This window comes from Sturnira hondurensis, unplaced genomic scaffold (assembly GCF_014824575.4).
Source record: "Sturnira hondurensis isolate 20B ecotype Veracruz unplaced genomic scaffold, ASM1482457v3 Scaffold0008480, whole genome shotgun sequence".
NCBI lineage: Eukaryota > Metazoa > Chordata > Mammalia > Chiroptera > Phyllostomidae > Sturnira > Sturnira hondurensis.
This window is the reverse complement of record NW_028081111.1, coordinates 940429-966694: the sequence shown is the minus strand read 5'-3', so window position 1 is coordinate 966694 and position 26266 is coordinate 940429. Positions and strand designations below refer to the sequence as shown.

At 44.5% G+C, this 26266-nt stretch overlaps 1 protein-coding gene across 4 annotated transcripts in view; it reads right to left on the bottom strand.

Annotated features, from left to right (window-relative positions):
* Positions 1–316: 316 nt before the first annotated feature.
* NCK2 (NCK adaptor protein 2) overlaps positions 317–26266 on the bottom strand; it is a 146563-nt gene continuing 120613 nt past the window's right edge. For all 4 annotated transcript variants that reach the window (XM_037054982.1, XM_037054983.1, XM_037054984.1 and 1 more), the window contains 2 exons: positions 21256–21977; positions 317–1860 (listed from right to left, as the gene is read on the bottom strand). In XM_037054982.1, the coding sequence (XP_036910877.1) occupies positions 1666–1860; positions 21256–21977 (917 nt within the window). In that variant the 3' untranslated portion in view covers positions 317–1665. The remainder of the gene's footprint in view (positions 1861–21255; positions 21978–26266) is intronic.

Sequence of the window (26266 nt, the reverse complement as noted above, 5' to 3'; positions counted from 1 at the left end):
TGTGCGTTTGCTTTCTGCCTTGTTTTCTCCATCCATCTGTATGATGATAGCAGCATCCGGCTCACAGGGTTGTGATGAGGCATAAATGAGGACACCATGTCTGCCACAGAGGGGAGTGTTCAAGTGCATTCACTACAATTGGCCCAAGAGGGAACAAACCCCATGTTCTGTGGCTTTGTATTCTCAGTGCCTCCTCACTGAGTGAATGAAAGTAAGACATGAGTGAAGAGGGGAAAGCTAGAGATGAGAGATGCAGTTGACAAGTTTGCTAAAACATTTTTTAACAAAGAGTACAAAGTTAACACCACGCTTGAGATTCTCGTTTCTCTTGGAGTTGCACTGGTTAAAATGTATTATTTCCACACACAGAAATGTGGTGGTAGAAAAAGGAAACACTATGTGTTACCTCCTCTCTAAAACTGCTTCCCGCCAGGCACTGAGGGTTGAGGAAGTTCTGTAGGCACTGCTCTCCAGTCACTGAGTCCGTTTCCCCAAAGACACACACACATGCAGTCTTGTCGTAATACTTTTTTATTACAATATCCAAAAAACCGAGTATGCAAGTTTGGGAGGTCTCATGACCCCTTCTTCGACTGTAGGAATGTGCCATCTCAAGATAGTATATTTAAACTATAAAGAAGTTCAAATGTAAAGAAAAAACATAAACATTCTGTGTGTCTCTTACTACCAGTTACTATTCTCTTGTAAACCCTGAAACATTTCCCTGTAAAGCAAATAATATATATATATAAAACATATATATATATGTGTGTGTGTGTGTGTGTGTGTGTGTAAAGTGTTGGTAGCTTCCCTTCCCCAAAGATCAGCTATTTTCTTTAATCATCTGTATTAGTGTCAACAAATGGCTACATATTACTTTGAGAATTAAATACATAATTGTGAAGTTTAAACAAGCCAAAGGGCAAGAAGAAAAAGCACTATGTAGATGGCACATTTGGGGATAAATTACCAAAACATATCTTTCTGAGTCACCAGTCCCTCTTGCAGACTGACCTTCAAGGAAATCCTTTCTTATTGCAAGCACAGCCCCAAAGGCACTGGACAGCTTCCTCACTACTATCTCACCTGGTATTCCAGTATTGCTACCAGCAAATGTGTTCACTCCCTGGAGAGTCTGGGAGCCAGGTAAGGGCAAAGAATAGGAACAAGGGCTGATGGGACCAGGACCTTTACCTGTGCTGCCTGGCATGTGGGAGCCCAGGGCTCTCCGGGGAGGCTACCTTGGAGTGCACTGTAGGTCACTTCGTCAAGGGCAGCTTTGGTGCATTCCACCTGCACCCGGTGTCTTCTTACTGAGAGGAGCTGACAGCATAAACAAGGCGAACAGACTAAGGCTGTTTCCAACTCAGAAGAAATAAAGTGAACAAATTCACCCCTCTTCCACCTCCCATTCTCTAAAACTGGCCAGTAGCAGAGTGGCCTTGAACATGGAATGAGGGCCTGGGATGGTGAAGAGGAGGCGGATGGAAACAACCTGGAGAGAAAGATCAACCAGGCAAAGGAAGCCAGTAGGGGACAAGCCACTGGACGGAGCAGGCCCTGTGCAGAGCTCCTGCCCCATCCTGTCTTCTGGGGGCCATCGGCTCAGCCCTGGGGAAGTGAGTGAGGCACCGGGCCTGGAGGTGGCAGGCCAGAGGGGAGGCATCACTGAAGCGCTCGGACGAGGTAGAGCTTCTCCCCATGCTCGCTGGTGAAGATGGGGGCCTTTTTGTAGTGCTCCACCAACTCGTCCATGGTGTGAAACCGCCGCTGCCCGATGCAGTAGACATTGTCCACAAGCTGCACCTTGAAATGTTTGTTCTTCCCTGATGCTTTGAGAGACACGGAGAAGTCACTGGGCTGGGGAGCAAACAGAACACACGTTACAAGTGAGCTAGATAGGAGACTCCCCAGCCACTGGCAGAAGGGCCAGTCTAAGAGTGGAGATGCTGTACTCTGTGAGCCTCTCGACTGCATGAAGCCTAATTATTTTGGGAATTAACCTTGAATCTTCACTTATCCAAACCCAAACTTCCATACAGTTCAAACAGCTAGGTCTCTGTTTTAATATTAAGGATAGTAAAAAGAACGGCATCTGATGTTCAGAACAATGCAGGGGCAGTCCCAGACTTTGGTGGCCTGAACAGAAAAAAAATTAAGTTTTGCTTCACACAGTTTCAGTGCTCAATGTATTTTAGTTTTTTCAAAACTGGAGACTAAATGTGGAATGTATGATGTTAACGACATCCAGGTGTTAACCTGGATGCTGAAGAAACCTGACGCTTTCATTTCCTAAGCTATTTTTTATAAACTGGAGAAATTTCAAAAGGGACTTGTAATAACACATATTAATTAATACATAAACAGCAGCTAAAAATTTTTCTCCTCCTGACTTCTACCACTATTAGCCATTCAACCATCAAACATTGTATCATTCTAAACTATTTAAAAAGGGAAACTTTTAAGAGCTGTGGGAAATTCTGGTTGCATTTTATTTAAATGTGGTTCATAAAATCCCAGAGAGGGTTATAAAATGGTTCAAGCACAGATTTTATTGATAAATGTTTGTATTTTTGATTATGTCAGTACCTTACTTATATTTGAATATATTTTATAAAGATATCATTATTAAAATTGGTCTTTCATTTATTTAAACATATGCAGAGAAGACACTGAATGAGGAATGTTCTTTAGGAAAAAAAGTATTGATTAATTCAATAAAGAACAATTATTTATTGAATACAACCCACACTCCAGACAGGTCATGCCGTAACTACCTGCACATGTGTACATGCAATGTACAGCACGTATGATCTGTATGTACCACAGAAACAACCATTCAGTGGGGGAAACAGATAAAGAAAAATAAATAGGTTGATACGTGTGCAGCTGTAAGCTACGGTAAATTCTACGGAGATAAAGGAGAGAACAGTGAGGCAGCACAGGCTAATTTAAATGGGTGTGGGGGGAGTTCTGGAAAGGCTTCTGAAGAAATCGGAGCTGAGGCTGAGACCCACCCAAGGGGTGGGGTTGGCGGTGGAGTACTGGGAAGTGGGGCCAATGGAGAAGAAAGGGAGGGAAGGCCTGCCTCTTCTGAGGTACCATATGACCAGGTGGCTGAGGCGGAGGTAGAAGGATGCGAACCTTCCTCAAGGGTCTCGGAATAAGACCCATAGCTTTCTGGCCTGCCATGGCCATGTCCTTAGCCCTTGCCTACAAGGAGCTCCAATCAGTGAGACAAAAGGTCGTGCCACACCCAATCCCTGTTCACTCCTGCTCTGGTTGTTCTGAGCCTGCCCCTGCACCTTGGTCAACCATTCCTGTAAGGCTCGGCTTAAAGGTTTACTGGGGAAGCCTCCTCCTTCCCAAACAAGATAAGCTCTTCTTGAGTTGCTGCAGAGCAAAAAGTTAAGGGCTATCCACTGGCAGAACCACAGTGTATTCCAGTAACCACTCTGTATAAATAATTTACACCCATGTCTTACACCTTCATTATGCACCATGCCAGGTAGGGCCACATCCTCTCTATGGCTCTACTCCACAGAGAGCCCTATGGTTTGTGGTGCCTGGTACAGTTCTTAGCTGAATCTCTAAACCAGGTTTTAGCTTCTCCTAAAACCCACAAACTTACTGCTGCTGAGCAACCACCAGTCCTGTCCATGCTTTGCCCCCCTCCCTCAGGGCCAAAATTAACAAGCATCCTGGNACTCCTGCTCTGGTTGTTCTGAGCTGGCCCCTGCACCTTGGTCAACCATTCCTGTAAGGCTCGGCTTAAAGGTTTACTGGGGAAGCCTCCTCCTTCCCAAACAAGATAAGCTCTTCTCCTTGAGTTGCTGCAGAGCAAAAAGTTAACGGCTATCCACTGGCAGAACCACAGTGTATTCCAGTAACCACTCTGTATAAATAATTTACACCCATGTCTTACACCTTCATTATGCACCATGCCAGGTAGGGCCACATCCTCTCTATGGCTCTACTCCACAGAGAGCCCTATGGTTTGTGGTGCCTGGTACAGTTCTTAGCTGAATCTCTAAACCAGGTTTTAGCTTCTCCTAAAACCCACAAACTTGCTGCTGCTGAGCAACCACCAGTCCTGTCCATGCTTTGCCCCCCTCCCTCAGGGCCAAAATTAACAAGCATCCTGGCCACTGTTTGTAGCACACAGTTTACAAATGTTTGATTGAAAGTGTGCAAATCTTGTAGAGCAAGATATAACTAACTCCATATACTTTACTGACAAGTCAAGGAAATGGGTGCCTCAGAAAATTCAGCTCTAGAAGAATAGGCTGCTGGACTCACCAGTCACAGCTATTATTAGCATAAAAAGGTCAAAGAGACAATTAAATTTACAGTTTGCATTCATGCATTTCTCTGCTCCACACAGATCAAATAAAAACAAACCTCTGAGGTGTGAAGGTAGGAGGGACTTCAGGAAGAAGCAGGAAGGTTAATCTCTGCTTTTACGCCTTAGGCTGTATCTTATTTTCAGAATCCTGGCGTGGAGCCGAGGCAGCAGGGCGCGGGGAGAACATATACCTTGAAAATTATTTTCCCACTTCAAACACTTAGAAAGTGAATCATCCCAAACCGTGATGTCATAGATGATCCTGTCAACCAGCCCTATCAACACAATACTCTAAAGCTGGGGTCCCTAACCTCTGGGCCGTGGACCAGTACCGCCTGGGCCAACTAGAAACTGGGCTGCACACCAGGAGGTGAGCATGGATGTATGCACTTGGATCATCCCCAAACCATCCCCTCACCCCGGTTCATGGAAAAACTGTCTTCCATGAAACTGGTCCTTGGTGCCAAAAAGGTTGGGACCACTGCTCTAAAGCACAAAATGACATTCTAAGTAATCATTTGATTACACAACTGTCAATTTATGATTATTTCACAGGCCTGAACAATTAGCCTCCACATTCTCAGCATTACCATCCTAGCTGGCACTCTCTGTGCTTCTGCAAACAGAACACACGGATGGGGGCCCTCCACAGGAGCCAGGCTGGCAGCACCAGCCTCTGGTCCCTGTCACCTGAGTCATTAAATCAGGAGAACCACCCCAGCCAATCACAGCACATTCCTGTACAGTAGCACATACAAGTGATAACCTGCTCACCCCTCTCCTGGGGCTTCAGGTCTTAGTTTCAGGCTCCTATTATTTTTTACATGTACATCCATTCTGTGCCAGCAGTTCCTGCTGTCTTAGATCAAAATGGCTGCAATCTCAGTTTATAGTTTGGAACAAGCCAGGCACCACGTCGTTTTATAGATACTTTAATTAATTCACAGCTAAAGTGGCACTGTCCTAGAGTACAACGTGAGTGAGGCAGAGTAAGTATATGTATGGTAGACCTAATTTTCATTAAGCCAAATGATCAACAGATGACAGGGAAATCTGCTTCTAATGTAAGTGCCTGAATTTCTTACCTTGGGGTGTCACGTGTGTGTGCTCAGCAGTAAAATGGGTAGAGTAGAGAAGGCAATTTTTTTAAAAGATTTTACTTATTTGTCTTTAGAGAGGAAGAGAAGGAGAGAGGGAGAGAAATATCAATGTATGGTTGCTTCTCGTGCATCCCCTGCTGGAGACTGGTCTGCAACCCAGCCACGTGCCCTGACTGGGAATCGAACTGCGGTTGTTTGGTTTGCAGGCCCGCACTCAATACCAGCCAGGGCCTGAGAAGGTAATTTTTAATTCCATGGGCTCCTGAGCAGAAACCTTAAGGCAGGAGCATCCAACCTTTTGATGTCTCTGGGCCACACTGGAAGAAGAGTTGTCTTGGGCCACACATTAAATTCATGGTGACATGTGATCACACACACACACACACACACACACACACAATCTCATAATGTTTTAAGAAAATTCACAATTTTGTGTTGGGCTGCATTTGTAGCCATCCTGAGCCACACGCCACCCCCACGGGTTGGACACCCTGCCTTAAGGTTGAGGACACAGAATTGAGTTCATGTAATGCAGGAGTGCTGAACATCTGAGGAATTCTCATTTCAACCTGAGCAGATTTTCCAGTCTATACACTAAAGAGAATAAATGCTTACGTGTTTCCCCTGAGCAGCTCTACGTGAAGTCCAAAGATGAACATGACCAGTGGTTTTCCAAGTGTGCTCCCAGGCGGTACCAGCAGCATTTGCAACACCTGAGAACTTGTCAGAAACCGTCAGGCCCTACCCTGGACCCACTGAACCAGAAACTGTTTCAACCCCCAGCAATCTGCGTTTTAATGAACCTTCCAATGATCCTGACACAGTTGCAGAACAGAAACGAAATTTGAGCAGGCCACCAGCAGTGTTCTCACATGTTCAGAGCCACGATAAACGGACATGAATGTGGTTTATAGGTTATGTAGCCCCCAAGAGGGAACCCTGTGGCCGACCTCCCCCACACGCTGTGGGCACCCTTCTTATTTCTGGGCCTTGCACCAGACACTGCTGGTGGGAAATGCCTGATGGAACAGCTGGGACACTGATGGAAGCAATGCCCTAAGGTCTTGTCCCTTGAAACTGAGCAAGTCCTTGGATCCGACAAACCACTCTGCTTCCAGAGACGGAGCACAAGGCAGGGAAGCATTTTGAAGAGGGCAGCACCTCAGACCCACTCACATCTGCCGTAGTCCTTCGGAAACAGACTCAGGGGAACCAGGCACACGCACCTCAACTAGTAGTGTGTACTGATGTGAGGGCTTTAAATTTCCAGTTACCCAAAGAATCGTAACATATTTTTGCTTGAATATCTATACTGAGAAAGTGGACCGACATAAACAGCAGCTCAGCATGTCCTCTCCACACAGGCTCTGGTTCTGGGGTGTTACTGATCTGAAGACCCAGGACCGTACAAGGCAGTCCCGGAGCGCAGAGCTGAAGTCTGCTGCGGGTCCCTCATCAGCAGGCCAATGTGCCAACCCGATCCCTGAGGTGGACAGCGCTGGACCTGGGAACTCTCCACAGTTAGTGGGAGTATAAGCCAGAACTGCTGCTTTGTTAGTGTTGCATTATTGAGAAGCTGGGAGACAGGCATTCTTAAGAGATGCGCCTGCACATGTGCGCCAGGGCCCGTGCGTGAGGACGCAAGCGGACCTGTGCAGTGACGCAGGTGCAAACACTCTTCAGGTCCACCAACAGAAGAGTGGACAAGTAGATGAGACATGTATTTCATCAGACGATGAAATGGATGCATCAACATGGACTAAAACATCTCACAAAGAGTGTGGAACAAAAGAAAGTACGAAAATACCTACTGTCTTTACCATCTACAGAATTCTTAAACAGGCAAAACTAAAATGTACTGTTTAGGGATACATACATAGATTTGAAACAGAAAGAAAATAATTACCACAAAATGAAAGGTAGCGGTTACCTCTAGTGGGAGGTGTGGTGCAATCAGGCAGCAGACGTGTGTGGAGAGGAGGTGCTACATGCCAGGAATGACCAAGTTCTTGACCTGGGTCAAACAAGTACTTTTTAAATGAAATTTTCTATGTGTTATGTGGCACCCCACCCAGCATGTTTTAAAGGCACTGAAGCGGAAGCTCCAGGACCTGGCTGGGGGCCTCAGTAATCACGTGGCACTGGCATCCATCTCTCCTACTGTTGCTTCCACCTTCTTCTCTGCCTCTCTGCTGCCCAGCCCCTCTTCTGGGGCACCGATTATATGTATGTGAAGCCTTTCACTTGGTCCTATCAGTCTTATTTCAGGCTACTGTAACAGAATATCATGAAGTGGGTGTTTGAAAAACAACAGAAACTTATTTCTCACAGGTTTGGAGGGTGAGATGTCCAAGACCCAGTAGCCAGCAGATGTGGTATCTGGTGAGGGCCTCCTTCCTGGGTCACAGACAGGCATCTTCTCGCTGTGTCCTTATGTGGCAGACGGGCATGAGAGCTCTACCGTCTCAGTACCATCACCATGGGAACTGCGCTTTAGCATATGAATCTGGGAGGGGGTACAAACATTCCGACTACAGCAAAACCTCTTCTACGTTTCTTTATTTTCTACCCTTTTATACCTTTTTTGTGTATCCTAAAATTTTCTTCTCCTCCGAGGTTATCTTCCAGTTTACTAATCCTTTGTTCAGTTGTGTTTAATCTGTTGTAAACCTACTAAAGTCTTAATTTCCATTATTATATTTTTCCATCATCGTATCTTTTTTACCATTTCTAATTTTCTGCTCAAATTCATTCTGCTGAATTTCTTGAAGCTATGAATCTATATAGCTTAAAGACTGCATTTCAAAACTCAAAATCTGGACTGCTGTTGTGTCTTACCTCTTCTTTGTTTTGGTCATTTAGTCTTGTCTACTGGTACATTTTTTTTTTTGATTGCTGCATACTGTTCATGAAAAATTGAAGAGGTTCTCAATGGAGCTGCTGTCCTTCAGAAACAATCTGCGTTTGCTTCTGTCCTCAGTTATGGTGGGGCAGGGCACCTTAATCCAGTTGGTTTTATTCCTAGTTTGCCTTTCCCCCAGTACACACACTTTTAGGGATCCATGCTAATAGCCTGAATCTTTTTCTGGGCTCTTTGGTGGTCCTGACTTCCACTTTTTGTCCCCCATCACTGCAGATGACTAAAAGACTACTTTTTTGTTGCTTTGTTTGTTTCAATGTCCAGCTAGATTTGCTAGCTGTTTTCAGCAGAAGCGTTAGTCCATTTTCACCACAAGTGGGAAGTGGCATGTGACACTGGACAAGCTGTAACCTGTCCACATTCCAGTCGTATATTTCAGTTATATAAGAAGTAGGACAGTTGGTTCTACAGTCTCTGGAACCAGGCTGCCTGGGTTCCTATTCTGGCTCCTTTATTTACTGGCTTTGTGACCCTGTGCAAACTTCCCAAGAGTTGTCTGCTTCAGTTTTCACAACTGCAAATACAGATAATTTCTGAAAACGGGAAGAGGCTAGGACAGTTTAATAAACTATTATAATGTCAGAAGTACAACATCTTTGGGGAATGTTAAGTGGGCACTGTCATTCAGTGGCCCCTCTTTAATTCCTTTTACCAAACTACAAGGATAGCAAACATCATGTCATTGATTTTAAATCTTTATTGTAATTTTCCCATTACCATTTAGTTCCCTAATACCCGCTCCCCACAGTCCCCCGGCAATCACCACACTGCTGTCCATGCCCATGAGTCCTTTTTCCTTTTTGTTCAATCCTGCAACCCCCTAATGTCAACGCCCCCAACCCCACGTGGTCATCCTGCTCTCTATGGATGAGTCTGACTCCGCTTTCTTGTCAGTTGTTTGTTTGTTTGATTCCACATAACAGTGAGATCATAGAGTATTTGTCTTTCTCTGACAGGCTCATTTCACTTAGCCTAATGTTCTCTAGGTCCATTCATGCTGTTGGAAAGGGTAAAGTTTTCTTTTTCATGGCTGAATATTATCCCATTGTATAAATGTCCTACAGTTGTTTTATCCACTCACTACTGATGGATACTTGGGCTGCTTCCATATCTTTGCAATTGCAGAAATGCTTCAACGAACATAGGAGTGCTTATGTTCTTTCGAATTAGTGTTCTGGGTTCCTTTGGATATATTCCCAGAAGTGAAATTGCTGAATTAAAAGGCAGTTTCATTTTTAATTTTTTGAGGTAACTCCAGACTGTTTTCCACAGTGGCTGCACTCCCACCAATGGTGCAAAGGATTCTGCTTTCTCCACGTCCTCACCAGAACTTGTTGTTTGTTGATTTATGAATCATAGCCATTCTGACAGGTGTGAGATATGTTATTGTGGTTTTTATTTGCATTTCTCTGATTAGTTATGTTGAGCACCTTTTCATATGTCTGTGGGCCCTCTGTACGTCCTCTCTGGAGAAGTGTTTATTCAGGTCCTTTACCAATTTTTTAATTGGATTGTTTGTTTTGTTGGTGTTGAGTTTTGTAAGTTCTTTTGGATATTAACCCCCTATCAGATGTATCAGTAAATATGTTCTCCCATTCTCTGGGCTGTCTTTTTACTTTGTTCAGATTTTAATTTGTTTAGATTTCCTTTGCTGAGCAAAACTTTTTAGTTTGAAGTTGTCTCATTTGTTTATTTTTGATTCCCTTGCCTGGAGACACATACTCAATAAAATATTGCTATGAGTAATGTCCAAGATTTTGCTGCCTATGTTTTCTTCCAGGATTTTTATGGTTTCGGGTCTAACATTTAATCCATTTATCCATTTGGAATTTATTCTTTGTGTGTGGTGTAAGAAGGTGTTCCATTGATCTGTGTGTTAATTTTTATGTCAGTGCCATGCTGTACCGTGGCCCATAGGAAAGAAAACCAAAGAACACCCTCCTTGATACTGTTTTTATAAAACAGATGCCATGGTCAAACATTTATCTCCTTCACTCATGACTTAATCACAATTTTCTCATTGATGGAAAAAAAAGATGCTAAAAACCATATATAATATCCTTCATTTCTTTCTCCATCCACCCCTGACAGCATAATTATTAATATGATTTTCTCGAAAGCACACAGCTGTGAAGAAATAACAGGAGAGGGAAGGACCTTGCTCCCAGGCAGTCCTGATTCTTCAACAACCTTAAAACTTCTACTTATCTTTTGCCCTAGACTTCACGAAAAGAGAGTAGAAATGGCCTTCGTGTGGTTCACTAAGCAGCCCAGAGAACTCTGGACCCATTCTGGTCACACTACTCACTGATCAACAATTTATACATTGTATTTAATACTCTTTCTATCCCTAAAGACAGGTCACTGTTGGTTTCTTATCACAAGCTGTATCATTCTTTTCTTTTAATTTGGTAAACAGACATTTTTCTTTGTTACTTCTTTAAGGAATAACTTCTTTAAGAACTACTCTCTGATCTTCTCGTTTGTCCAGAGAAGTAATTCTTTTACCTAAACAAATGGAGAACCAATGGGTTAGAGGCAAACTGTCCACTGATTAATATTCTCTTATCTCAGAAAAGTCACCTTTAGAGTTTTAGAACTCTATACTACCCTCTCTAGTTGTCCAATATTGCCTTCTTTTAATCAAAATAGACTCACAGCTTATACTTACACCACTAGCTGTCAATTGATAGTATTCTCTCTGTTTTCACTTCAGATGATCTTTTCACCACCATTTTCTATTCTCCTATAAATGTATTTCTGAAATATTTATTCCACAGGTCTAACACCAATCCACTCTGACATGATCACTCAAATATTATCACTCCCATTAGCATGTGAAGTAAACTTATTTACATGAAGGAAGAAGTATCACTCATCGACTGCAGAATAGCCCTCAAAGTCCCACTGCCCTGATCTGTAAACGACAAGAGTGCTTATGGTCCATTTTCAAGTTGGTGTGTGTATGTGTGTGTGTTCATCCCTCCCTACCTCTCAGAAAACCATTTCTTAAAGTTAACTTTAAATATCTCTGAGAATAGAGTTTTAGAATATTGTCCTTGTCAGTCTTTGTCTTTTTGCCACATCGCACTGTGTGTGACTAAGCAATAACAACAATAATAAATGATCTTCAATTCAGAATTATACCATGTAATACAATGCTGTTCAAAGGGCTTGAACCAATTGCATCTGCCACATTTCAGTGCTGCTCATATTTGAGCATCAGAACCATTTGGAGGGTTTGTTCAAACTGAGGTTGCAAGGCTCCACCCCAGAGAGTCAGATGCAGCAGGTGCGCGTGGGGCCTGATAACCCTGTGTTTCTAGCAAGTTCTCTGGTGATGCTGATGCTGATGCTGCTGGTCCAGAAACCACACTTTGAGAATTATGGCCACGGAGACTGAAAAGTTTTTTTACATGGGTGTTTTTCCATTTGTTTGTGGAACTACCTATGCTTGATGCTATTTATTTCCAATGATGGTAACACAGTGTGAGCTTTCAAAAAGGGGAAACTGACTGTAAGGAAGAAGGCAGTGAGCTGGCCAGTTTGCATGCAATCCCACTACTAGCCACAGACCTAATTTATAATGAGCTGTTTTCTGTGTTACAAACTCTGAGGGGGTGACTCTATTTGTCACTCTCTGCTGCTCCTGCCACACTGTTGAGGCCATTTTAAAGAAATGCTTCTTGACAGCACCATGAGAAACACCCCCAAACAAGAAAAAAGTGAAGCTGATATGGAAAGGTTAAGTGCTGATACAGATGGAAACCATGACTGTTCGCCACCGCAGAACTCCCTTCTGCGATGTTTCATAGTCACAGCCACCCCTGCTCTGTCCCTCATTCCTAGAAACCATTATTCTGTTGTCTTTGTACCTGCCATTTCTAGGATATTAATAAACTGAAGAATACAGTACAAAAACCCACAATAAGATACCACTTCATACCCTGGTTATTATTTAAAAAAACAAACAAACTGGAAAGCAAAAACTGTTGGCATGGATGTGAAGAAGTTGGAACCCTTGCGCGCTCCTGGTGGGAATGTATTGCCACAGCGACTGTGGAAAGCAGATGGCGGCTCCTCAAAAAACTGAATAATGAATTAGTATTTGATCCATCAATTCTATTTCTTTGTATAAACCTAAAGAACTGAAGGCAGGGACCTGAACTGGTTCCTGTATACCCATGTTCACAGCAGCCTTATAAATAATAGCCAGAAGGTAGAAGCTACCCAGTGTCTGTGGGAGGATGAATGGGGAAACAAACTGTGGTCTGTACATACAACGGAAGGACTATCATTCAGCTTTCAAAAGGAAGCAAATTCTGACACGTACTATAACATGAATGAACCTGGAGAACATTATGTTACATGAAATTAAGCCAGACACAAAAAGACATCTGAGGTACTTAGAGTAGTCAAATTCATAGACACAGAAAGTAAAAAGTTACCAGGGGCCAGGGGGCCGGGTAGGAGAACCAGGGAGCTAGTATGTAATGGGTACAGAGAGGCAATTAGGGAAGATAAAAAAGTTCTAGAGATGAATGGCAGCAATGGTTGCAGAACAATGTGAATGTACTTAATGTCAATGAATTTACATTTAGAAATAGTTAAAATGGTCCTTTTTATGTTATATATATTTTGCCCCAATAAGAAACCCTTCAAGTTTATGTGCTAGTCTAAAAGAAGCATGTGAAATTCTGGTGGAAACATTGCAGTCACTTTAGAGGACACCAAAGCATCAGTACAGGTGAGGGTACCAGCTCTTTCTGCCATGGACACTTCCTGCAAAGTGCCAGTGCCGTGCCTCCTAGTGAGGGCACAGCAATGGTACAAAGAACTCTTCATTTTCTTCAGATCATCTACAATATTTGATGAGTCCAGTTTATTGTTTTTCCCGGGGAGGGGGGTGGCGGGCATGTGGCAGCTGGAGACAGACTCAGAGTCAGCTCCTGAACAAAAAAGTTTACTCTCCTCTGGTCAGGGTTCAGGCAACAATGATCACTGAATTTGACATTATTCTTCTAAAACCAGTATTTTTTCTCAAACTTCCAAAAATGCTACAATGATACTGACTGGCTCTGGCTGATATACCCACCGGGCCTCTTAGAACACTGGCATACTGGTTAGTAAGATACCTTAGAAACCACCTCTGTTGGACAAGCAGTTTCTTCGCACACATCTTTAGACCAAAATATAAACATTTCCCGCAGTATTCCTTCTACAAGTTTCAAAGGAATTCTTTTCAAAGACACTTGGCAGCGGTACAGGGTCCTCTGCTTAGGAAACGTGAACTTGTCTTGCAGGAGGTGCTTATGTTCAAGAAATGTTTACCAAGTGTCAACTGAAGCATAATTTACACATTCCTCCACCTGTTCAGGTGACTCAACATCTCTCCCTCCACCATCTTGAAGGCTGGCCACATCCACAAAGAAAACAGAAGGGGTGGGGGACACCTGCCTGGTAGGCAACTGCTGCTTCTCCCCCTCACTCTCAATCTGTGTGTGTGTGGGGGGGGAGGGGAGATGGGTCATTAAAAACAAAACAGAAAGCAGATAAAAGAAACCCTAACAATTTCTGTAATTTTCTCTCACTGACAATTTAGTGGAGTGATCATGAGATTACTAATTTTTGCCTCTTCTATAAACCAAATGAAGGGCAGTATCAATCTATAACAGAAAACAAATACATTCACAGTAACCTCTGCAGCCACAGCTAAAACAACATCAAGCAGAATAAAAAAAAATTTGCACTAATGTTTCATGTGGTAGTAGTCATAAGCCTTTCTAATGAATTAAGTGCTAAAAACTTATTTGACCCAGGTTTTAAAAATTTCCATTGTAGCTTTAAATGTTTTGGCAGGAAAACATTAAAAAAAAAACATTTCTAAAAGGTACGAGCAATTTTACATGAGAGCAATATAAATATTTACATAAAGGATAGTTAGTGATAGCTAAGGCATTTCTTTGAAAATATTTCTAAAGAAATCATTTACTTTGACATATTTTCTTTTGTAGTTTTAAAGGGTTATTCTTCAGTTGCCTGTGCTTACCTGATGACCACTTTCCCCTCATTATGTCTACAGGTCTGAAGATGGGGCAGCTGGACCCCCTCATGGTGACAATAGTAAGATGGAGGCCACAGCATCTGACCTAAGCTAATTAGTGCATTAGCACAGCCCAGGGAGGGACCAGGCACCGAGAGCCAGCCTGGATTCCGAGCGCTCTGCTTCAGTTGGCTGCTGGTGCCCACACTAAATCTGTAAGAACATTCAGGGTAGAACACTTCTGTGAAGAACATTTCTTGAAGTCCCACCAAGGTGCCAGGGATTCAATGGCCTGACACAGCCACATTCAGAGGCGATTACAGGGGGGCATAAGACCTCTGAGTGACCCAGGAGCAGCGGCCAAGGCCTGCAGGTCAGGAAAAGCTTCCCTGAAGTAAATAAAGGTGACTGCGTGAGATCTGAAGGATGTATGTATATTAGACTGATGGAGGTGGGGTGGGAGGGGGGAGCTGTATTCGAGACTTTTACCAAGGTCTGGAGGAAGAGAGAACCGAGTCTAAGAACCTGATGGCAGGAACACAGGTGTGAGGAGGGGACAGGGTAATGAACACTGAAACCTGTGAGATGCAAGATGCCGACAGAGGAAACACAAAGCTACTATCAGTGAAGCAACCGAACCACCACAGACCCGTGACTGAAGCACTCAGCTATTCTATACCTGCCTCACCGACATGTCACAAGACAGGTGAGTTTTAGGTGGAAGGCTGCTCTCTATTCTGCTCTCTACATTTATCTTCCTTTCCTTTTGAAGAAACTTAGCACTACAGGTGTCTCCCACTTTTCGAAAGTTCACGTTACGACACTTCACTTTATGAAAGATCTATGTTAATAGCTATTTTTGCTAACCCCCCAAAAAAACTTAAGTGGATTTTCCCATTTATGAAGAAAAGCTACAGGGCGTTCAGTTTGTTTTGCTGGAGCTGTTACAAAGGTAGCACAAACCCCCGCAGTGAGTGGCCCAGCAGAGCTCCTTCCCCGGAACCACCCTCAGCACTTCACACCGGGCCCCAGAGTTCGGATCGAGTCTGGGAGCATCTGGGCCTCATCTCTCCGTTAGTTTGTGTGTCCCTTAGCACGCTGTGTCCTAGGGCATCAGAAAAACGTTAAGAGAGCTCTTAAGGGTGTTAGGCTTAGTGTAAAGTTGGACGTTAACTGTTCTGATAGCGGTGAACAAAATAAAGACACTGTGACTTCACTGAACTTGTCTGTGTCCAGCAGTCACACTGTGCACATGCAGAGAGAAAGAACCCTGCAAGCCGGCAGCTTTCAAGGAAAGCTGGCATCCGGGAACGAGCAAAACGGAAAGTTTACTGCGCAGCTGGACTAACGGTATAGAAAGCACGGTGTTCTGCTAAGACAACTCATCATACTCATGGAGAAATCAGTCTTTCTAATAAATGAAACTACATACATTACTTCTACTTTATGAGGCTGTGTATTTATCATATCATTCCTGCTTTTACTATGTTACTGTGACTTCAGCTTTTATAAGTTATTTGGATGATTTGGTACGTAATTTTTTGTATCTGGGAACACTTGATAATTTCCATATAAATGTATGGTAATTGCTTCTTCACTTTATGCCATTTTGGTTTATGGCTTATGAGAGTTTCCACAGGAACTTCTACATTTTTTTAAAAAGATTTTATTTACTTATTTATTTTTAGAGAGAAGGGAAGGGAAGGAGACAGGGAGAGAAACATGAGAAGTAGAGAAACATCAATGTGTGTTTGCTTCTCCCAAGCCCCCTACTGGGGACCTGGCCTGCCACCCAGGCATGTGCCTTGAATGGAAATCAAATCGGTGACCCTTAGATTCATAGGCTGGGACTCAGTCCACTGAGCCACACCAGCCAGGATGGAACTTCTACTTTTGAAGAGCAGTGGAAACCTATATTTACTTTCTTTTATTTTTATTATAGCAGGGAAAAAGCCCCTCCATCCAAAGACCTCCATTATAAATAATGGTTTTAAGGCTGAGTGAGATACCAGAATCCTTCAGTGCCTTCTATGGTACTGAAAGGCCAGTTATTCTTTGCAGCTGGTTCCGCGGACTCTATCGGCAGCCTGTGATGCCAGGAGCTCCACAGCTGAGCACTCAACTGGGAACAGCTGGGAGTCACACCTTTAAATGGCCAAGGGTACAGTTCAGAATTCCTCTCTGGGACCCAAAAGAATTATGAGTAAGATACTAAGCAAACTTGTGACTGATTATATTTTAAGACTAGCTTTAAATAAGACTCTCGTTTTCTTTTCACACATCCCAGTACATGGTGTGAGGATTTTTGTTTGTTTTTAAAGGCAAGTACTGAGGAACTAGGTAGGGCAGAAAGGGCCGGGGTCTCTAAGGCTCTGAGCCATCTGGGAATCAGGTGAACAGATCAGGTGATGAGGCAGTGAACTCACAGACATGGGCCCACACTAATTTAAGAATTAGGTATATTTAAAGTTAGAAATATTATAAAAGTCTAGGCTTAAAATGTTTTCAGCCACTGACGAACAAATCCAGTTAGTTAGCAAACTCTAAAGAGCTAAAAAAAAACACTTTATGAGATGAATTTCAGTCAACGAAAGCTGACAGTTCTATGTAAAAGTAAACTTAACAAGAAAGTTACAATTTTCATCTTTAAGCATGTTTATAATTCTTAAAATATAGTATTCTGCAGAAATGGAGTTTAAGTTACTGCTGTTAATGTGTAGAAAACCACCAAGATTGCACAATAGATACCAGGGGGTTTCAAAGTGTGGTCACCAGATCAGCAGTTTCAGCACCAATGCACTAGCAAGGCCAGTCTGGGCCCCATCTGCTGACCGGGAGCTCTGTGGGGGGGACCCAGCAACCTCTACGGACCAAGCACTCGGGTTCCGGTACACTTCACAGACGGAGCATCACTGATCGAAAGATCAAACTGCCTGAAACCTGAGTTCTGGTTAAAAATCATGATTTCTATAAGAAATATACAGGGTGGGGCAAAACTAGGCTTACAGTTGTTCGCATGGAAAAATACTACAGTAATTAATAAATAATAATTCAAGAATAAACTCTGTGTTTCACATACTCACAACTATAAACCTGCTTTTGCCTCACCATGTAACTTGAAAAATATAACAAGGAACTATACAAATGTTTTATTCTGTCCTTTCCTAATCAAATAGTTTTAATAGATTTAAAAAGAACACCCTGTGCACTAAATTATATACCTTTGGCAAGATAGTATTTCTCTTTCAGAAATAATGTGTTGTATGAGGAAAAAATTAGTGCCTACACAGTCCTGTGGGACATAAGCATGAGCAAAAAGGCTTTGTCTTGGGACATCTGGTGTCTTACAGAGGAAAACATCTTCCTAAACTGCAGGCTGATGCTGTAAATCTAGTCACCTGTACAGACCTCATCCTCGCACCCTGTCACACTTTCTGAACACCCTTTTCCCAAGTGGGGGATGTAGCAATTGAAAAAATAAAATGCTGATAACTTAACACAGCTCAGCAGAATTCTAGTTCTGGTTATTCCTAAGTGTAAGTAGAGCCTTCTCACCACAGCCACGGAGCAGGCGTGCAGATCCATGACGGGCACACAGGGGACAGGCAGGGACTGGGAATTGCCTAGATTTAGTGAGTTATGGATGTATCAGGCAGAGGTGTGACAATTAAATATGGAGAATGAGAAATGATACTGTTTCATCTGAGGCCAAGGGTACATGACAAATACAGATGAGAGAGGAGAACAAGGGAGGAAGAGAAAGGAGATGGAAGAACCCGAAACAGTAGGGACTGAGATTCAGGACGGGGACAAACCATGCAGGCTCCTTTGGGTAGTGAGCTCATTCCTCACAGAACGTGTGTGCAACAGATGCCTCTGCATCTGCAACACCCAGCACGTCACTGACACCAGATGCCACAGGATGCGGCCATGTTTTTGTTTTTTTTTTTCCAAAATATGCACTTCTCCCCCCAAAAAACCACAAATTTCCTGGGACTCAGATTTGGGTATACTTTTATCTTTCAAAACAGAAAGAATATTAAATATTTTTAAATGCAAAATTATCACCAAGGAAAAGTCTAGCTTATTTATACTGGAATCACTTAGACTATCTTAAAAAAAAAAAAAAAGACACACATCTTGAAGATCCCGTCTAAAACAGCCACTGAGCTTATTATTCACAGTTAGGAGTCCGGCGGTAATCTCACTCAAAGGAAAGTTCCAGACCCAAAGACTGCAAGAAAGAAAAAGGAAATTCAATGAAGAAGCCTCTGAGTCCCACAGAAATGCTGCAGCTGTCCGAAATATTTCTGACCCCCACACACTGTGCTGTGCTATGTAAAATTATGAACCCAAGTTGTCACATTGGCCTGGTGGTGACTTTGAAGCCAGACTTTCATTTTAGAAACACCAAATGAACAGGAAAAAAGACAAAGGAGGAGAGGAAAGGAGATGAGGAGACACTGGCAAGAGGCAGAAGCAGTGGGTGGCAGAAAAGGAGTGAGTAATGGATTTGTCCATTTGTCCATCAGGACAGTTCCGCAACAGCTGCGGATAACAGCGGGGGATAGACCTACATACAGGCAATGAAAGCAGCCAACCTGGCCTATTTCTGCTGTCAGCAGAAAAGCAGCAACACGTGTTAGAGTCCCTTGCAGCATCCCTTTGGGGTAAGGCAGGCATACAACAGCAGAAAACGCCACATGTCACAGCAAGATCCATTGGGACAAGCAGCCCTGCACAAAATCAGGCCACATGGCAGTCTTCAGACCAGTGGTGCCACTGTGGGTGCAGAGCTGATGCAAGTCCCAGCGAAGACCTTTCTGCTCCACACCCCCAGGCCCCAATACACTGTTAGTGTGTTGTACCTTATTATAAGTTAAAACAATGCAAAACAAACCGGAAAGTCCTCCATATAAAAAAGGTTAAAATAAAATGTAAACAATGTTATTCTCCAGTAATGTAAGACAAGACACTGGAGCATATTCAGGTCCTGAGATGTAGCCCACATAATGCAAGTACCCCTCCCAATCCGGAAGGATTCGGTCTCTGTGTTCAGACAGTGGCGACTGCCTGCATGTACCTGTCCTGTGGAAGAGGAATAGGTCCTCTCTGAGGCCAGCAGCCTGCAGGACGCTGTTCTCACCTACCCTCTTTCTGAGGACTTTCTTTTCCCCAAGTATTATTAGCCAGAAGCAATAAAGAATGGGACTAATGTCTCCACACTGCGGGGTTGCTTTCGCCTCTCTCCATTCTAAGAGGTCTCTTCAAACTCCAGTTTTCTAAATCAAGATTATACTTTCAATGCTGAACTCTATTTATTCCTTAAGGGCTCTGGATTAATCATTGTAGATTGTAACTGGTTTTCTAGGGCTTCCTCTGAATTTCTGCTTAGAAGAGTTAAACACGCTGCCATCTTTAATTCTCTTGAGCCTCAAACATGATCAAAAGGAAGTTACACACAGAGCTTACGTCACATGAGAACAATTTAATGTGATGTCTTGCCAGAAATGGTAAACTTGGGTGGTGGGATAAGAAGAGCTCAGAGTGAAGACTTCAGATGTAGTTAACATTCAGACTTGGGGTACTGCCCAAGCACAACCGGGGGCCACTCACTCCACCAGCTGCCGACACCGAACCGTAACGGGGTCTGACTTCCACCGCGATGAGGCTCCTCCTTCCTCAAAAAAGAACACATCACAGCTGCCTCTTGAGTAAGGAAAACATTTCTGTGGTCTTAATTCCTTGCAGATCAATCAACATGAGTCTTGAATATGCACTCACTTATTGTGGCCATCAACCTTTCCAGGGGACAACAGTTACAGTACGGAGGACATACTTACTAGTTGTATAGTGTGCATTTGAAAACTTAAATTGAAACCTGCCAGACCAATACAATGTAATCACAATGAACTCTATTTGTAGAACTCTTTGTTCTCTGGAGGGCCTGGGAGTCTCACCACGAGGATGGCATATTTACAAAGAGACCTACAAAGCCAGTTGAGTATTTCCATCCCCCACATATGCACATACGTGCATGCACACACAGAGGTTACTTTGTGTGGTGCTGGCCTGGTTCCTCCACAGAGGCTCGGGCACATACTCAAAACGCAGACCCCAAATGCATCTGCTGCCGACGGCTAAAAGCCAGGCGGCCTCTGGCTCCTGCTGCAGTTCACACACACACACACACTCCTCTCTCTCTAGCATGGCCCTTTTCTTTACTATTCTACACGTAAGTGCTTTGGAAGCTCTTCAGAGATGAACTCAGTGGTGCTGCCTGTGGCAGAGACGACCTTAGGATTATATACATGGTTTATAAAGAAAAAACAATGAACCAACAAAAGCCTGTGTCAGACACTGGGTGTGCTCCTAACTGAGAGCAGATGACAGGCCTGTGACCCAGAGTGGAAACAAGGTAGCCAACAGGACCTTAGAGGAGTCATTAACAGAATGGGAAAATGGTGTTTAGGTCTGTAGGAGAGAAAAGGGGAGATCTCAGTCAAAAGGCAAAACCACCTTCGTGAAGTAAAAGCATTTACTTTCGCTTACATCTGCAAGATGTCTCCTGGGCAGTAAGTGGCAGTGATGCATAGATGAGCCACTACACTCAAAGACGACTTAGGTCCACTACAGAGAGGCATCTCATACAGGTGAGGTACACCAAGTAGATTCGTCTACCTTACTATGAACCCCTAGCAGTCTTTTGCTATTTCCAGTCTGTTCATACAGTCTGAAAAGGGATGGCACACATTGTGCAATACATACACATTCACACACACACGTTTACTGTCATCTCCCGAAACCTCCCGGGCTTGGGCAGACCTCAAATACCCAGGTCACTTACCGAGGACTCACTGTCCCTAATGAGGAAGTCGCCCTCGCGGCCCCGCTCATTGAGGGCGCACTCGGCCTGGTGGCGTGTCACATTTCCGTAGTACCACTCTCTGCCTGCAAAGCGCCCGCTGCCCGCAGGTGCCGGGTAGCTGATCTGCGGGGCATGTGACGAAGGCAGCGCAGGCCCATCGCTGAGGACTACCACATAGTTTTTGGGGACAAGGCCGACCTGCCCCCGGGCGTTTTTGCACTTCCACCACTCTGGGTCGTTTTCCGGCTTTTCGATCACCTCCATGGTCTCCCCCTTCTCAAAGTTGAGCTCCTCCTCAGTGACAGAGCTGAAGGGGTACAACGTCTGGACCACGTGCAGGACACGGGTGCCCTGGCCATTGCTCAGGGACGCGCCCTTCCGCAGGCTCAGGAAGCTGGGGGACTCTGCGGCCGCCTCGTCCACCTCCTCCAGGACGTAGTTGGAAGGGAACCAGCCGATCTGCCCGTTGTAGCTGCCACGCCACCAGCCGTCGCTGCACTTCTCCATGACGGTGACATGCGACCCCTTCACCAGAGACAGCTCGTCCTCCCTCTCAGCCACATAGGCAAATTTGACGAAGGCCGGGATGTTGAGGTCGTAGATGCGGTCGGCGCCGCCCCCATTGGCGGGGTACTCCGCATCGGTGCTGGGAGTTGGGGACGCGTCTCTCGTGCTAGTCTTCCTCTTGGTCTTGCCGAGGCCTGTGGAGACACAAGGGCTCAGTGGGCACCAGCGTGTGCAGCAGGACACCATGGGGCACCATCAGGGCCCTGTTGCCAACTCCCTGCCCAAATTCAAGGGGACAAATCCACGGTGGTTATAAACTAAGATCACCATCAGAAATATCACATGTCCATGCCTGCCTAACAGTTGGGAATGACTAAAACTGACCTCTTTGCTTGACTCTTTAAAACACGCCAGAGTACTGCAGCACAAAAGATAACAAAACAACAGAAACTCAGTTTCCTTTGGGAATGATTACAGAGTTCCTGTGCCACTGAAGAGAGAAAGATAAGCTGTAAAGGCACAGATGTCTTCACATTCTTGTACTGGGTAGGAAGTTGGATTAAATGAGCTCAAAAGACCTGTTCTCAGAGGGTTCCGATCTCAGCCAGCAGAGCTCCCCTCCTCCCCACTCCCTCCTGCACCCCCTCAGGCTAGTCCACCCTCTCCTCTCAGGGACACCTGCCCTCCCAAGGCTCCCCACCAGGCAGAAACCCACACCCTTCCCCTTTCTTCTCATCTTGCAGTTGTTTTCTTTCAAACGGAAGGCTAATTTCCCATAACAGGTTGTGACCGAGTGAGAAATTAGCTGATACATTAACTCGAAGGCAGAATTTTTCTTATTGTGACCAAACACTCACTAGGGGATCATCAAATCAATTTCATGAGCTGTGACCACATTATATGTATGTATCGCCTTTTGTTTTTAGGGGAATGAAATACAGAATTTTAAAGTGCATCCAACATGGTATGGTCGCTTCAGTTATATATGTGAGGGGTTGTAATGTGAAACTTATTTCTTCCCAACCGTAAGTTTGAAAAACCGTAAGGCAAAATGCTTTAACCCGGCTGAATCCAGAATTCTGGAACCTTCCTGGGAAATGAGCCTAGGCGGGGGAGGCATGTCGGTCTGCCGGGCTGAGGTGTGCTGCTGGACTGGCCGAGCTGCCTGCCTACCTCCTAACTTTGCTGACATGGAGAGTATGATGGTACGGAAGCTGCAGCCACTCACAGATTTTTAATTTAATTTTATTTTCCAAAATGACACTAAACCACTTTAATGGGTAGCCTATACCTCTCTCTCCTTTTATCCCTAAAGCCGGAGTAAAGACAGAACGGCCCTGAGAACTGCCTCTGTTTTTGGCTCCTCGCTGAGCAGGTCGGGGGGAATACAATGCTGCACCTTGACTGTCCTGTGCTGGGGACGTCTGGGCGCTGCCTCTAGAGCAGACACTCCCTGGGTCCGAGCCGCCCAGAGTGCGGCCAAATGAAAGGCACACATGGAGGGAAGCACACTGATGTGGAGCAGGTTTCTAGTGAACACAGCCATTCCTTAAGCTCACTGCTGTGCTGTTCCTTTCCGTGCCACGGCAAGCACACTCATGTACATGGGAAAGGAATACAGGAGCTAGGCGGGATGTTAGACGAAGTACAAAATTTAGATCTCTACTTAAGAGTTAACTTGCTTTACATGGAATCATGAACCTCTAAATCTTAGAACAAATCCCCTCATGTGATTTCCAACCTAGAATGGTTTCGCTATGAAGTGAGAGAGCATTGCGATGACTCCACGGCTTCGTGACCCAGAAGACAAGGCAGCTCATGAAAGGAAACCCCCCTCCAGAAGGCACAGGCATTGCAAACCTCACAAAGTAGCCACACACTGGAGTGCAGCCGAAGCAGAAATGACCAGGCTGTTCAATTTTAATTGGTAACAAAGATTTCAAGAAATAACAATTAAATGTAACTGCTTAATAGACTGTTTCAAAACTTACAACACAAGCCACTTGAAAAAATACTTCGGGAAGATCAAGTTTTAGAATTTCACCAGGACATAAAGGTGTCAAGATCAGCAGAGCAGACAACATTAGACCTTAGTATAACATGTTGAAGACAGTCTGCAGCTGGTTTATGAAGGAGTGTACTACTTTGCTTGCTTTTTTCAAACAAAATAATTTAATTCAGCCACTGAGTTCCTCCCTGCGAGACACCATCCTAGACTTTGGGGAGAGCAAGATAAAGGAGGCAGGCACACTCCCTGCCTGTATGGAATTTTAGTTTCTCTATCAAGACTGGGACCTTCCACATAGCACCCACACCATGGAAAATTGAACTGTTTTGCTCTAATGTAATCTAAACAATCTTTGAGGCCACTCTGGGTGGCAGTGGCGGCGATGGTTACAGAAGGGTGACTAAGAACACAACCCCAGGGGGATCCTAGCAGGCCACTTAGCTGTGTGCTCTTGGGCACTGTGTCACTCTGCTACAGCTGCCCTAACGAAGTGTCAGACTGGGGCTGCGACAGCAGAAACTGATCTTCTCATAGTTCTGAGAGTAGAACTATGAGAAGCAGAACATCAAGGGTTGCTTCCTTCTAAGGCCCCCCCTTGTCTTGCAGATGGCTGCCTTCTGTGTCTTCACATGGCCTCTATGTGTGTGTGTGTGCTCCTAATTTCCTCTTTTTACAAGGGCCCCGGTCACATTGGATTAGGGCCCACACTAGTCATTTTAACTTAATTATCTCGTTAAAGGCCCCGCAGCAAATACAGTCACACATTGACTTACTAGGGAGTAAGATGTCAATGTATGAATTTGGGGGAACATAATAGTCCATAACAGGTACCCAAATTCGGACTGTATGTGTAAAGCACAGGAAGTGCTCTAAGAATGATAAAAATTATTACTCTTGCCCTGGCTGGCGTAGCTCAGTGGATTGAGCGTGGGCCTGCGAACCCCACGATTGCGGTTCGATTCCCAGTCAGGGCACATGCCTGGGTTGCAGGCCAGTTCCTTGCAGGCTAACTACCAGCAGAGAAGCACAAAAGGCAACCATACATTGATGTTACTCTCCCTCTCTCCTTCCCCTCTAAAGATAAATAAATAAAATCTTTAAAAAAAATTAAAAAAAAAATTATTACTCTTATTAACTGGGCCGGGACTTTGCATTTCTTTCTCAGAGCAGTGTCTTACAAGGTGAGGGCCACAGTCCTTTTTTAATGCTCTTGGCCATGACCCTACTAGTGCCAGACAACTGCCAAAATAGAAAGTTTGCCTGTCAGGTTTTTGGCACCTAGGAAGTTTTACTCCACGGGAGCACTGTCATATGTAGCTGCTGGTGCAGTGAAATTCAAGAGACAGGTGTCTGGGCATAGGGAAGAAGCTGACCTTATTGACATCTCCATTATCTGAACCCTCACAACAGTCCTGGACAAAGAGGGCATCCCCCCGTTTCTGCAGATGGGGAAACAAATGCTAAAAGAGATCAGGGACTGGTCCGACACAAATAGCTAGTGATGAGACACAGACCTGTGCTCCCAATAAAAATAACACAGTTCTATTAGAGGCTGATGTGCAGCATGGCAGGACTCTGAACTGAGGGGTCAAGAATCTGTTCTCACAATGCCCCACTGGCCTGCCCAAACAGCAAGGTATGCTTCCTTTAATTCTAGGCAATGAAAATGGCCCCTGTGTCTCCAGGTGGAAGTGGGACTGAAGTTTAAGGAATGAAGATTTGGGATAAGAAATGTATCATAAGTAACCATGAAGCCACGTGACCGGTGCCACGTGGCAACTGAGATCTCAAAGGGCAGGCTCTGAATGCAGAACAGGAAGCATGGGTCCCGTGTGGGTGACAACGGACAGCAGTGCTGCTGCATCCGAACAGAGAGGGGAGAGGTGCGAATATGAGCCCCGAGCCCTGGATGAATGGCGGCATCCTGGCTCCAAGTGGCGTCTCTAATTTGAAGGCAAATCTGTTACCTTTTAAGGAAGGAGGTGGTGTGGGAATTCCACTGCTCCCACGTTCTCTGTATGTATATTTTTACCACACATCTTGTTTCGTTTCTTCTCCTTTAATGAAAGCCACACCATCTACTTCTCCCAGTTGTAAGTAAAATGTCTTGAACTCCAATGTATTAATAAGGATCAGGTGAATTCTTTCCTTTTAAAATTTTACATATTTTCCCAGTAGGACAGGCAAATCCTCACCCCCATTTTGCAAAGTCTCAGACCATCTTTATTTATTATAAGTAAACAGTAAGTAACCCAAACGTAGCAGACCAGAAGCCCTCAGTGACCAGCCTGACTTGCTCCATCTCTGCACTCTATTTCAGGAGAACACAATTTCCAGCAGTTTCCCTTGAGGCTTGCCCGCCTTGGCCAGATCCTGGCTTCCTCTGCAGCCTGGGCCGTGGACAGGAAGAAATCCCCTGAGGAGGCATACATGGCCTGCTTTACCCTTCACTACAGCCTCTTGTCTCTCTCAGGT